Source organism: Pocillopora verrucosa, chromosome 3 (genome assembly GCF_036669915.1).
Source record: "Pocillopora verrucosa isolate sample1 chromosome 3, ASM3666991v2, whole genome shotgun sequence".
In the NCBI taxonomy this organism is placed as follows: domain Eukaryota; kingdom Metazoa; phylum Cnidaria; class Anthozoa; order Scleractinia; family Pocilloporidae; genus Pocillopora; species Pocillopora verrucosa.
Window position 1 is genome coordinate 10,308,354 of NC_089314.1, and position 14,082 is coordinate 10,322,435.

At 34.9% G+C, this 14,082-nt stretch overlaps 3 protein-coding genes across 5 annotated transcripts in view; 2 read left to right on the forward strand and 1 right to left on the reverse strand.

The window, feature by feature from the left end:
• The window catches only part of LOC131776977 (atrial natriuretic peptide receptor 2), a 48,057-nt gene that overhangs the window by 5,260 nt on the left and 28,715 nt on the right, over window positions 1-14,082 (forward strand). The window lies entirely within an intron of this gene.
• On the reverse strand, window positions 82-7,614 carry LOC131792913 (sterile alpha motif domain-containing protein 3-like). The gene is made up of 8 exons (XM_066163814.1): window positions 7,477-7,614; window positions 6,668-6,890; window positions 4,723-4,941; window positions 4,429-4,519; window positions 3,273-3,632; window positions 2,745-2,952; window positions 2,044-2,138; window positions 82-1,309 (listed from the first exon to the last, which is right to left on the reverse strand). The coding sequence occupies exons 1-8, from the start codon at window positions 7,559-7,561 to the stop codon at window positions 986-988; spliced, it is 1,605 nt and encodes a 534-aa protein (XP_066019911.1). The 5' UTR covers window positions 7,562-7,614; the 3' UTR covers window positions 82-985.
• LOC136279749 (uncharacterized) lies at window positions 7,879-13,709 on the forward strand. 2 transcript variants are annotated; one of them, XM_066163812.1, is made up of 9 exons: window positions 7,879-8,614; window positions 8,803-8,952; window positions 9,607-9,781; window positions 10,479-10,636; window positions 10,769-10,942; window positions 11,160-11,529; window positions 11,692-11,950; window positions 12,675-12,868; window positions 13,153-13,709. In XM_066163812.1, the coding sequence occupies exons 1-9, from the start codon at window positions 8,027-8,029 to the stop codon at window positions 13,572-13,574; spliced, it is 2,490 nt and encodes an 829-aa protein (XP_066019909.1). In that variant the 5' UTR covers window positions 7,879-8,026; the 3' UTR covers window positions 13,575-13,709. The 2 variants fall into 2 exon arrangements, with proteins under 2 accessions (XP_066019909.1, XP_066019910.1); XM_066163813.1 differs by having other exon boundaries at window positions 11,695-11,950.

Here is a 14,082-nt window from a genome sequence, read left to right on the forward strand (position 1 = left end):
ACTCAAAACATGAGTGGGTTTTTCTCAAAAATGAGTACAGACAACTCTGATAATGTGTTCAGTAAACTCATACGAAATGCATCCAGATTGACTCTTTATTTTGAGTTAAACTTCACTTCACTCAAAAAAATGAGTTAAGTTACTACAGAAAATGAGTTAGCTTACTCTCACAATGAGTTACCTCCATGGCATAAAACTGTTCAGATTGGTTATCATCAATGTTATTAGAAGAGGTATATCAAGCTAAATAAATAAAAGCATGTGTCACTAGAAATCATGAAGCTATATTAAATTTGCAAAACGAATAATTTTTTGTTTGCTAAAATTCTGAAGATATGCATGTAAAATGTAAAATTATAAAAATTGTCCACTCTTCCATGAATGTAAAATGGTCTAACATTATTTAGCAATAAATAGTAACAATTTTTAAGAAATCCTTAATTTAAAGAGTGCATGCAATGAAATGTATTTAAGGGAATACTGAATCACACGAATTTAGTGTGAGCACTCAAATAATCATAAATAATCTTTAATTTTGGATAAGCTGTAATAGGTTTTGAAAAAAAAGATTGAATGATAATCTAAACATTGATCACATGATGCAGGCATTCAAACAAGGGCAAAATACACTGTAAGCAATATTTTAATATATTTTACAAATCACTATCAAGCAATTGAAATCTACAGAGTAAATTACCATACATAGTCTAGAGCCATCTTTAAATAAGTGCAATTCCTTTGATGCAGGTATACCATTTCATTAATACCCCTAATCCATCTGAACAATATGCCCTACAAGGGAACAGTACTTTTTCAAATAGCTTTGGACCATTTATTGTAATTCACTCCCTAGATTTCATTTGCCCAATAATTTACGAAATAAATCAATATATTGTGTACAGGTATATGCAATTGGTTGAATATCAACCACACATGAAGTATAATTAAGTTATCATTCAATTGAAGTAATTATAAAATCACATTTTCAGATCTTTGACATAGCATCAATGTCATTTACAAAATTAATTACTGTGGATGGTAGCTTCTTCCCATCCTGAAGTTGCAATATGCACTTTTGCAAGTACAAATAGAAGTTATTGAGGCCACTTGGATAGTCATAAAGGAACACATAGTAACATGCCATCAAACAGACTGTGGCCTCCAACAGAGTGGTGTTTGTTGAGCTGCATAGCACTTGCTGATCTGCTATTATATAGATAGCGTCGGGGGAACTTAGCTGCCCTTTAAATACAATTCTTGGAAAAGGCTTGTTGGAAATCTTCACGATCTCATCAATATCTTCATCTTCCTACAAAAAAAGTAAAACTCCAGAGTCAATAATTATTGTGTTTGAAAACAATATTTGTTTTTTTAAAAAAAATACAGCTTGTCAAATTTATTGACGAGAATTTCTTGAATCTATTGCTTCTGTCAATCAATGATAATCAGTCGGTGCCTTTTATATTTTTGACTAGCTGCAATGAAAAACCAAATTATTTCCAAATGTGCAACTAATGAGTTCGCAGAATTTCGGGAACCACTATAACCAATGTGATTTCTGGCACCTCCTTTTTGACTGACAATATGATAGGTCATAATTAATGTTCGAATTATATTAGACTGCTAGCTATCATATGAATAATAATTTAGCTGTAAAATCTGTTATGTTATCTACTATGACTTTTTTTTCTTGTCACTTTGTGTGGTGCAATTTTTTTTGCCAAAAACTCGTACGTAGGGCTACCATTAAATGCTGATTATCTCAAAAAGAGTTCTGGACACCAATTTTTTCTTTTCAGATTTGAAATAAAGCATTAAATTTTACTTCGGAAAATTGTAGTTTCAAAAAAAGTTTAACATTATTTCCAAAAGTAGCCAGTCACCTTAACAAGCTGTATGTACCGATATGTTCAATAATGAAATTGTTGGAATTGAGTGGCACCCAAATCCTAAAATAATGTAATCTTGTCAATCAAATAGAGATGCTAGAACCATTAATTTTAACTATTCTTTCAGAAATAAATATAATTTGATGATACTTACAAATACGAAATGGACAAAGTCATCTGTTGAAATAAGGCCAGACTTTGGCAGAAGAAGGTATGGCAGTACTGCCATGGCCACTTCAGCTTGTTCCTCTAGAAATAATTGAAAGATTTAGATTGATTTCACTACAATTAGGGTATTTACACTGGACCAGGTTCATCAAAACTGGCTTAGTTTTAATCTTTGCACTGTTTTTTACTTAATTGTATGATGCCCTTTAATATTTGTGATCCAAAGTAATATAGAGGTTTACTGCACTGCTCTGTGTTAACACTGAATAAATTTTAGTAAAGCGACGGTATTTTTTTAAGCCTTCCGGTGCAAGAAAAAATACAGCTCAGGAGTAAGATTGTCCAGGGTAACACACAAACTAGCAGTGTAGTAAATTGTTTATAATATGATATGAAGACATCAGATACCCAAAAATTTGAAAAAAATATTAAAACGTTTGAAAGGACAGACCTTTCGAGCATGTGCTGTTGCTGCACTTGAAAATGGGTTGTAATAGACCTACTTGACTATACAAATTGCCCATTTCAGACCATGTGATGAAAAACAAAGAAACTATTCTCCAGAGACGATATTGTAAACATCACATTGTCTGAAATGGGCAATTTGCATTTGATTCTGATTAGGTCTATACACGGGAAAAGCACGAGCTCGCATGATAAGATATTGTTTTCTTTTATATTTCTTACCAATTGTTGGTTCTGATTCATCTTCGTTCATGTCATTATCATCATCCTCCAGGAGGTGCAGGAACGTTTGGATTTCTTCTTTTGATTTACTCTTATTTTTTGTCTTTCCTAGTTTTACAATCGGGTCAGTGACTTGCTGAAAATTAGACCTGAATGAATCCACCACACTTGAATTTAGACCCAAAATTCTTTCAAATTCAGCCAGTATCTAAGGAACAAAGGTTTGAATAGCATCAATAATAATTCCTATATTTCTGTTAACATATGAAGTAAGAGAGGACATTCACATCTTGCAAGCATAGGATGTCTGCATATCACCCAACACACCCAGAATTGCCCAGTTACTCAAGGCAGCAAATTGTGCTGACCTGACAGAACAACCAGACTGCCAATCACCCTAATGTGGGGGTAGTTTTATTAAACTCATCCTTCTTCTACACAACTTTCTTGTTGAAAGACACAGAGAAAACACAATTAGATTGCTCATACTCATAGTTCACAAGGACAACAATATATAGCTTAACATACCTGTTCAAACTTAAATAGAGTAGGGTAGTGTTCTTTTATTTCCTTGATGCTCATATTGTCATTCATTAGTCTCCGTCTGCTGGGGAAAGTCAGTGCCATTCGTTTGCTTATCTTTGCCCAATCTGGAGACCTTTTTTCAAATTCACTCTTCATAAAATCTTTATGTCGTTGTAGAGACACCTCATCCTCACCCTCTGGAAAGGGTGGCTCCCAGTTTATGGCTCCTCTGCGAAGCTTAGCTTTCACACACTCTTTGGAACTCTCTTTGGGCTTTCTTTTCCTGAGGATTACTTCCGGGTCATCTTTAATAGACTTTCTCTCATTACGGAACTTTTCGTATAGACTAGCGTACCAGGAATCCTGGAAATAGTATTGAAATCAATTATCTCTGATGTAATAGATGATTTGCATTTATATGACATTTCAGTACTAGAATCCTCTGCACATATATTTTTTCTTTTTCAGATTTTGAATCTCTTTTGTATCTCCTTTTTTGATCTCCTAGTATTCGCAAAAGCTACTCAAGGAGTAATAAATCAAAATAAAAAAAACTATGTGCCAGCATTCTAGTAGCTGTAGTATTATTTTCATGCCATAATTCAACAGGGTTCCCACTCTTATGAAAAAGTTAAATTCCCTGACCAAGACCAAAACCAAAACCAATTTTTCCATCACCCAATGGCACACTTCTAGTTAGTCATTGTTATGAAGGACACCAGGAATATTTGGGAAATTTCATTTGGAAACATAATCACCAAGAAGATGTTGCAAAGATGAAAGAAAAATTCCCTATTTTGATGAATTGCAAATTTCCCTGACCAAAATCAAAATTCCCCGACCTTGAAAAAAATGCCAAATTCTCTGACTTTTCTCTGACTGTGGGAGTCAATGTTCAAATTACCTTTTTATTAGATCATTGAATCAGTCAGCAATTTGGAAAACTCTGGATAGGTCATGAAAAAACATGTAATAAGCTAAAATGCAAGGTCACATATGGTTTGCATTTTTTACTAGTGAACATGATCAACCTTTAAGGCCTCGATATGAAAACTTTTTTGAGGGATATGTAGCAAACTTTTTCATGTTTTCATATAACAGCATCAGATATCAACATATCATTTGTTTCAAAACCTTAGAGTACTTATTCGGTACTTACATATCCAGTACCAATTGAGGTATCTTTCAGGAAGGGATATTTCTGGACTATTAGTTCACAAATAGATGTGAGTTGATGTTTGGTGGGATACCTACAATTCACAAACCAAAAAATAAAATGAAATGTACAATAATTAGTAACCTAATACCAGTACCTTCTTCTTCAACATAAGATCTCATTGATGAAAATACAATAAGCCAATTTTAGCATTTCCCTACACCACAATAAAATGTATTCCTGATGGCTTTTCATCAATCAAAAAGTGGTAAACATATATCAAACAAGTATACTTACAAAGTGTAGCGGGCAAAATGATCGTATATTGAGCCTATGAACTCTCTTCTAAACTTCTTATTGATGTTCTGCTTCTCCTTGCTTGCCAGTGTTCTAGTAACATCCAGTCGGAAACTGGTTGGAAGTGTTAACACTCTTGGCCAAAGCATTTTTGCATTTAGCACTATATTGTCATCAGGGCAGGGACTGCTAACTTTGTTATCAAATTCCAGCCTCTTTCTGTATGAATAGTAAAATATAGCTGTAGATAATGGATGTCCCTAAAGACAGAAAGGAATGGATCAAAATAGACTTTTTATTTAACAAACATGACATCTTGAAGCAAAACAATTATATCATTTCAATGACACCTGAACACCTTATCAATGGCTGATATGTATAATGGCATAAAACATTACTCCAAGTAAGATGGAAACAAATTCAAACAAATCAGATTGAAGTCATCTAAAAAAGTAAATCAGACTTTCATAAGATCCATTAGAATTGCTAAAATCTCTGATGATGTACATCTGGTTTGAAAGGGCATTAAACTTTTTTTTGCTAATTCTTTTATGGGTTTGTATTTAGTAAATTTATATATACTGGCAAAAACAATTCCCAGAGAATATATGTCACTCTTAACAGATTGGGGATGAGTTCCCTCAATGAGTTCAGGGGCAATTTGCATGTGCTCTTTGCGGTAGCGATCCTTCTCCGCAGCAGTAAGAACTTTAATCTTCCCTTCACTTATCAGTGTGGCCTTACTAAAATCTATTAAGATAGGTGTGATAACATTTACAGGTGATACAGAAACAACAATGTTGTCAGTTTTATATCATTGTGGAGCACTCCCATAGTATGTAAATAGCAAATACTATCAGTAATCTGGAAACTTAAATGAAGCCAATACTCTGGACCATTTACATAAGATTTAATATGTTCTTCATCCTTATGTAAAAGTTCTCTTAGTGTCAAGGCCTTAAACGATCCATTACCATAAAATTCTGCGACTATGAAATAAGGCTTCTGCATTGTGTTTACCCCAAATATAATGGGGAGATTTATGTGACAACATTTGTCCAAAAATGAAGCTTCCCTTTGAACTTCCTTAACACTAGATGACTCTAAATACTTGACTGCAACTGGTGTGGATCTAAATTTTTTTAAGCACACAGTTCCAAATCTGCCACTACTTAGGTTATCATCTGGTCCAAGATCTTCTAGCATTGTTGGTTGGATTTGCAAAAGCTCCCTAGAAGTATTATTTTTCATATTATTCCTTGCACATCCCTGGAATACACATTTAGTTGTTTTTAGTTTCTCTTTTTCCTTTCTGAAGCTCTCCACATCTCGAAGTACTTTTCTTTCATTTTCTTTTCTACTCCTATTGCTTCATGCAGATTCTGATTTTTCTGTTTTAGATCACTCATCAGCAATTCAAGTCCCGTTTTTGACTTTTGTCTTTCTTCCCTTTTCCTTTTGTTGCGAGCAAGCCTTTGTCTTCTCTTAGCCGTCAAGGAATGAGTTCTTTTCCTTTTTCTGAAATTTTAATAAGTATAAATTCATTTCTGTCCTCTTTGATGAGCGCTATTAAATATAGCACTCAAAAGAGATACTGGTAAAAGGTGCTTACAAAACACCTTACACAGCAACCATGTTGGCACAAAACAAATTTATACTGTCCTTATGTATCTTACAAAACAGTCTCTACTTACAAGCGAATGTATACTCAATTGAGTAAAGTAATGGTAAAAGGCAGTTAAACTACCTTACACAAAAGCAGAGGCTCAGCACTGATTGTAAGATCTAAGGCTATAAACCGACCGCACCTTTTATTTTTTTAAACTATTGTTTTGCAAAAATAGTTATAAAAACAAAGTTATCAAGGTTGTTGAAGCAAGTCATAGAAATAATGATCCAGTATTATAATGTAGCACAATATTATACCATAACTTAAGATTCAAACCTTGCTTTTACTTCTGTATCAGCTGGAATTCTGTCTTGTACTTCCATTTCTTCATTGGCAATTGGGGTACCCTCTTCAACTACATCAATACTCTCGGGCCTGGAGGTTTTTTTCAAAGATTCAAGTTGCTTGATAAACTTCATTCTAGGGCCGACCACAGGTATCAGTTGCACTAACGCATTCTCCGTTAAGCATTGCATTGCTTCGCCATCGATTTCGTTCTCTTATGAAAGAAAAGAGAGCAATTGGAATCAATATGAAAGAATGTGGGGTAAAGCTTGATAGTTTTGTACTTAGGTATTAGGCAAGACCTATCTATGTGTGCTTAGCACGGCATAGCATGAATGGTACCGAAGTTCCCGCCAAAACCAAGAATCTTTGCATTGGAACAAAACCAAGAATCTTTCCATTGGAAAGAGATCAACCAAATCTCCTCGTAATATTTAATCACCAAAACCCGAGTTTGATTTTTGGTTTTACTGTTCATCTGGATTCCTTATGAATTAGTTTTTTTTTATTCAAAATGGCACCGATTTGCAATACAACGGGTAATGCTCTCTAGATCCTACCAGAGTGTGTACATGGTCGTACATGGTACAGATAGCGCGAAGTTCAAGGAAAATAACCTTGGAAAATAAAGAAATCCTCACAAAAATAAACTAAAATAATACATGATTTATCGTTGTATTATATCTCTACCTAAAATTCAGATCTAAGCATGTACTGAAGGACAACAAATGAGCTTTGTACGAATAAACTTGAAATTCAGGTTAACCTAATATTGTACAAATTCTCTAGTTATAGCTTACCTTCAAAGGTAGAAGCGTGGGACGAAAACCCATTTTGTATCATCCACTGCTTAACCTCGTCCACAGACTTCGGGAAACTTGCCATCTTTTTGAAAACGCTAAAGAGCTCACTTGACTATTGCAATGCAAAGAGTTGGACTACGTGAGAGAAAGCATTCATGGAGAACAAGAGTTTTATCTCGTACATTCGCGCCCTTTTTTTTGATTGGTAGCCACTATCACATGGTCATGTTCATCACATCGAGGTTAAATTTTAGCGCCAAAACAACAGGAAACTCAAATTGGAAAATATTCATTCATACAATATATCCTAAATAAAGACGGCTAAAATAATATCTACGTTGTAATGAAATATATTATAAATATTTTTATAAGAAAAGAGTTGATTTGTCTCAAACTTTGTCCTACTACCATTCCAATCTCGTTCCCAGAGCCTGCGTTTCTACTGGTCAGCACCCAGACATTCGTTTAAGAGCCATTGAATTAGGGTCTTTCTGTGTTCTCCTTCATCAGCGCGTCGTTGTTTATCGAAGGTTTTCCGTATATCCAAATGCATAGTTGTCCATACTGTACTAGTTTTCTTGGTAGAAGCTTCAAAAAGTTATTACATCATATCAAATTTATTCACAGTCATGAACCAAACTTTAGCATCACATGCAGACAATGCGGCCAGTCATTTCGAAAATTCAATTCGTTCAAATCCCATATCCAGAGAGAAGAGAAGAAGAATGCACTGTTAAATTTTGCGAACGTAAGTGAGCAAGGCGATGAAGACGTAGAAGATGAAAACTCTGATGAAGAAGATGGAGAAGACAACGATTCAAATGAAGACACAAACTACGTCGACGATGTGACAAGATTCTTGGCACTGTTTATTTTAAAAACCAAAGAAGAAAATCAACTAAGCCAACAGACAATCAATGCTATTCTTGACAATACAGGAGACCTAGTGGACAGTAGCTTAGTGGAAATGAAAAACAAAGTGGTGGCATGCCTTCAAAGCAGTGGAATAGAAATTGCTGATGTTGAGGGCCTATCTGGAGTACTTGATGAGCCAAGTATCTACTCCCAAGCAAAACAACGTTTGCAGAATGAATACCAACAGATGAAGTACTTTGTTGAGAATTTTAACTTTGTGGTAAGTCCTTAGCTTATGTCCAGGCTTTAATAGATGTGATTAGAAGATATGGGACAAATTAATGTATTTTATCACTTGTGTTAACTTGCTTTAAAGTCATCTTAATTAGCCTTCTTATAAACACATGCATTACCAAAATAATATAAATATATTGATTATTATGCTGATATGAGTTTTAATATATATAGGAGCCACAGGAAGTCATCCTCAATCAATATGCTGAATATCGCTATCTGCAAGGCAAGCAAAAACTCTGCCTGGTCAAGGAAACATTTCATTACATCTCGATACTGAAAACCCTACAATCTTTGCTCAATCAGGCAGATGTTTTATGTGAGGTAAGCATCCTATTTGATGTATGTAGAACAGGGAATATAACAGGAACTGCAGAGATGGGTAGGGTTAGGTTTGCATTTTCTGATGTTAGCGCCCCCCCTTCCCCCCCCCCACACACACACACACTTGTTAGGATGCTGTGCAGTCCCTGTATAGAGCAGCTTTCGTATGACTGTGAAAAGTTCAGTGCCGTGAACGTGTCGTGTCGTAACGTAGGATTTTAATTGGCTGGATTTTCTTTTTGCGCGATGTGATTGGCTAAGCAGTGCCGTGTCCGCGTAGTGACAGTGTCCGTGCAGTGTTTCGTGCCATGTTTCTTGCATTTGATTGGACGAGGAGTGCGTGTCTTGCAGTGACCGTGATGTTTTCTAGATTTTTAATTGGCTGACTCCTTCCCATGACATTGTTCATGCCGTGAACGTTTCACAGTCATACGAAAACTGCACTAATAGTTATATTGAAACACTTCAGTGTATGGGTTACATGTTTTTATGGAGGAACTTGGGTGTGGTGATTTGGAAAACTCTTAGTTTTTGTGACAATTTAGATATCATTTTGAAGTTGACAATATTGAATCAATACCATTATTTTACATGACAGTCCCTCTAATAACAAATTACTTGTGGCACATTTCAATAATTTGGGTACTTTTGTAGGTTATGAATGGTCATTCCTCAAATGATGGAATTCTAAGAGACTATTGTGATAGTGAACAGTACAAAATGCATGCTCTTTTTGGACAACCTGGTAATGCACTACTTCTTCATTGTTACTATGATGATTTTCAAGTAACAAACCCGCTTGGATCAAAGACAAAAAAACATAAAATAGGTATGCTTTTCAATCATGTATTTACAGGCATGTAAACTATTACGTGTTTTGTTAGGTTGCTGTTAGCATTAATAATTATCATGAACATTATTATTTATTGACTGACAATCTCCTGTTTTTGTGTGTGTGTGTGTGTGCTTGTTGATGGTGTGTTTGCAGATGATGAAAAAACAAACTACAACCAAACTATCCACAAGATATTAATTGCATGTTTGTCATGTTTAAACAATATCTGGCAGGGAAATTTTGAGAAATCTCTAAAAACTGATCTTTTGGGGATATCCTATTCACTTATGAATGTTTATGAGGTTTGACATGCAACATCCACCATCCTAAATTTCAATCCTGTTCAATATCAAAATATTGAATGCGTACATGCAATGAGAGTAAGTTCCCTCAAATGTGCAGTGTAAAATAAGTGCAAATGTAAGGTCTGGTTCATACGACGTGCTTCTGTTGTGCTGCACAATAGCACATTTGTGTTGACCCAAACTAAAGAAGGTTCAGCCTTGATTCATACGTCATACCTAGTATGTTGAGCCAAATACCTTAAACATAAATAGGTGGTAAAAACAGTCAGCAGAATTAAAGCAGAATTGAAAAATATCAAAGGAAAACATTGTTTGAGGTATGCATTTGGTTTGGCACAACATGTTATGACTATTGCCATTGAAATTGATTTTTTTATGAACATCAGGAGCCTTTTACTTCAATCTGGGAAATCTTAGTCCAGAATACCGTTCTGTTATCAACTCAATTCAGCTAATTGCTTTGTGCCGAGTACCGCTCATAAAAAAGTATGGAATGAATAGGATACTGCAGCCATTCATGCAAGACCTGCATCAACTAGAGGCAGTAAGTATATTGTAGCATACACTTAACTGTCACCTAAATGTAAGTTCAACCATATAAAAATAATTAAGTGCACATTGTCATTAATATTAATTTATAATTTAATTAAAAAATATGTATTTGTTTTCTTCCTAGGATAGAGGTGTAACATTTTGGATAGATGAACAAGAAAGAACATTCAGTGGTTCCATTGGACCTTATTCAAGTGACAATCTTGGGGCACATTCTCTTGGTGGTTTTCAGGAGAGCTTTTCTGGTCTAAGGATTTGTAGAATTTGTATGGCAACTAGAGAAGACACTAACACAAAGGTAGTAGTAGTAGTGTGCATGCATTTTTGGTCATTATTCAATGTGTCAAGTGTAAAAGATTATTTACCGGCATTCTAAATTTTGTTACAAATAAGTTTAGACTTTTGATCAGACCCTGTGTCAATAGTGTTAATATGAGTCTACACTTCAAAGTTCATGGACTTGAGATGAATATACTATTATACAACTCATATTGTGAATGTCACATTGATATTAGTTTACAGAAGCAGATTTTCAAATTAGAACAAGAGCAATCCATGACAGACATTGCCGGCTTGTAGAAAATGATGCAAATCTAGAAGCAACTTATGGGGTAAAAACAAGAAGTGTTCTCAACCAGTCCCGTTACTTCCACATTACTGATGGACTTGTTCTTGATGTCATGCATGACCAACTTGAGGGAGTGCTGCCCCTAGAAGTCAAGATTCTGTTACAGAAGTACATTCAAGAGGAAAATTATTTCACACTTGAAATTGTGAATGACAGATTAGAAAGATTGTGGTATCCTCAATCTGATGCTAGCAATAAACCAAGTCCTATAAAGCCGCAGTCATTGGCAAACAATTCAATGAGGATTTCACAGTCAGGTTAGGAGAATGATGTTTTGCAATGGTTGAGTTACATATTACTATTATATATTATGTTATATTTTAAAAAGAAAAAGAAATATACAAAAAATATATATAAAAGGCTTTGTTGTATACTAAAAGTACATGATAATTTCATATTCTTTTTCTTTCTTTCACCAGCAGCTCGGATGTGGTGCCTGGCAAGAATGTTTCCTATACTTATAGGAGACTTGATTCCACAAAATGATGAGCACTGGGAAAACTTTTTGCGACTACTGAAAATTGAAGAAATTGTTTTTGCTCCTAAAGCAACACCACAGCTGGCTGCATATCTTGGAGTTCTCATAGAGGAGTACCTAGAGGACTATGTCAACCTCAATGACCGGCTTCCAATCCCAAAACAGCATTACATGGTGCATTACCCAAATCAAATTATCAAGTATGTCTTTTTATATTGAAATTGTAAGCATTGTACATTTTGTACTACTGGGGGTTAGGGGAAGGGTATTACCACTTTATCCACCTTTCATAACTTTACATACCCTTTCAATATATGTATTATTAGCCCACTCAGACTTCATCATGCTGATTATTTAAGTTTTCTGAAACTTGCAGTGCAGCTTATACATGGGTATATAATGCAGTATTACTTATAGTTTTATGTGATGTTTAATGAATGAGCAATAATGTCTTATCAGGTTTAGAAGCATGAGGTGCAGCCGAGTGTTTTTAGACCTCATAATTATAAGATTTTGGTTCCACTGGAGCCACCATACATGGACTTTCATACTTCAATAGATATTTGACGTCACAGGCATGTGCGAGTAGCTCTAAAAGAAACTCCCACATGCTCAATATTCTATACATGGCAATCTGGAATTTTAGGGTGTGATGAGACCTTGATGAGGCTCTAAGTCTTCATCTAAACATGGACATATACTTCCTCTCAGATAAAGTCATCTGTCTTAGTGTTCTTTATATAAAGAATACTAATGAAGGTAATTTTTTTTATATAAAGGTTCATCTAAAAGATGGACTTAAAGGGGGACATTATCGAGTATAAAGGTCCATGCATGTAATATGTATGGTGTATCCAGTTGGCCCAAAGGCTTATGAATTATTAATGAGTTTTTTAATAATATCTAGTAATCTTCCATTTACAGAAATGGTCCCCTAGTAAGAAACTGGGCCATGAGGTTCGAGGCCAAACATAACTACTTTAAAAAGCTGGTAGACAACATCAACAATTTCAAAAATATCACCTATTCCTTGGCTATGAGGCATCAAGCCCTTCAGACTTATCGAATGCAAAGTTCACAAGGCAACTATTTGAGAGTGTCTTTGGAAATTGGACCTGGTAAGGGAGCCATCATTAATTACTGGGGGGGAGGGCCAGTAAAATTTCTAAACCTTCATCCCAAGAAATCTTGTCCTCCCCAAATCAAAGCCTTGTCCCTCTCCCTAAATGCTGGTCCAAAATTTTTTGGCCCTTCCCAAATCAAAGCCCCCTAAACTTACCAGCCCTCCCCCAGTAATTAATGACCTAAGCATTAAATTAATTTAACCCCATGTTCAATGTCATTGGCTAAATCATGAGAGTTTCCTTTAATATATATATATATATTTTATATAACTTTTTAGCTGTTGGAAGGGTAACAACTGTTCAAGAAGCAGGAGTAGAAGATGAGCTGCAAGAGGCAGACCCCCAAACTAAAGGCAACAGTTCACTGACACGCACATCCTGGGTTAAAGTTTATGGAACCAAATACGTAAAGGGCGATGTTATTGTAATTGACTACCACCATGGCTTTCCAATTTTGGGAAAGATCCAAAAGGTTTTGGTTGTTGAGAGACACATAGTTTGGTTTCAGTACCTTAAAATAAATGTTACTGAATTTGTCTGTCATTTAAATGCTTTTAAAGTTCAGCAACTGAACGAAATAAGATATATTAAGCAATCTGAGCTTCTAGATTATTACCCCCTTGGTCTCGTTAAGGGATTTGGTTGCTATGCCAACCAAGTCTTCGTGACATTGAAATACAGATTGGATCTTATGCAGTAATGATATTTTTGGTTACATTTTGCTATATTGATGCATGTAAATAATACAGAAAAAATCATGATAAATAGTATATTGCAGAATAGAAAGTAAAGTTTCTTAAAATGGCTGCAAAAATATAAAGAAAAATTATTAAAAAAATAATTACTTTTGTTTCAACTATGTTGTGGTGCTATTCATGCTCCATTTTTTCTGAGTAGAATTACTCAGAAACCAACTTGGATATCATAATGCGATTGAGTAATTTAACTCAACATTTGAGTTAGATTCTCTGAATTATCAAAGAGTTATTGGGTATTTCAATGATTTATGGGTGTTTTATTCATGTACTTTGGCCATTTTAGGGATGGATCGATTTGTAAAGGTTGTTTAATATTGTTCGAATTTGTGTCAATTGCTTGTGTACTATGTCTTGTCATAGTGCACGTGTTACTTTATACTGTTACATAATGTGTAGCAAATATAGCAAAAATATCCCAGCAGAAAGCATCCTTTGCTGGTAAAGCCCATC

Coding starts and splice junctions, on each gene's coding strand:
- LOC136279749 (XM_066163812.1), top strand. CDS start 8,027: ATGCATAGTTGTCCATACTGTACTAGTTTTCTTGGTAGAAGCTTCAAA. Junction 9,782..10,478: donor GACAAAAAAACATAAAATAG/GTATGCTTTTCA, acceptor TATGAACATCAG/GAGCCTTTTACTTCAATCTG. Junction 11,530..11,691: donor AATGAGGATTTCACAGTCAG/GTTAGGAGAATG, acceptor TTCTTTCACCAG/CAGCTCGGATGTGGTGCCTG.
- LOC131792913 (XM_066163814.1), bottom strand. CDS start 7,561: ATGGCAAGTTTCCCGAAGTCTGTGGACGAGGTTAAGCAGTGGATGATA. Junction 6,891..7,476: donor CCACGCTTCTACCTTTGAAG/GTAAGCTATAAC, acceptor TTCTTTCATAAG/AGAACGAAATCGATGGCGAA. Junction 3,633..4,428: donor CCTCAATTGGTACTGGATAT/GTAAGTACCGAA, acceptor TACTATTTCCAG/GATTCCTGGTACGCTAGTCT.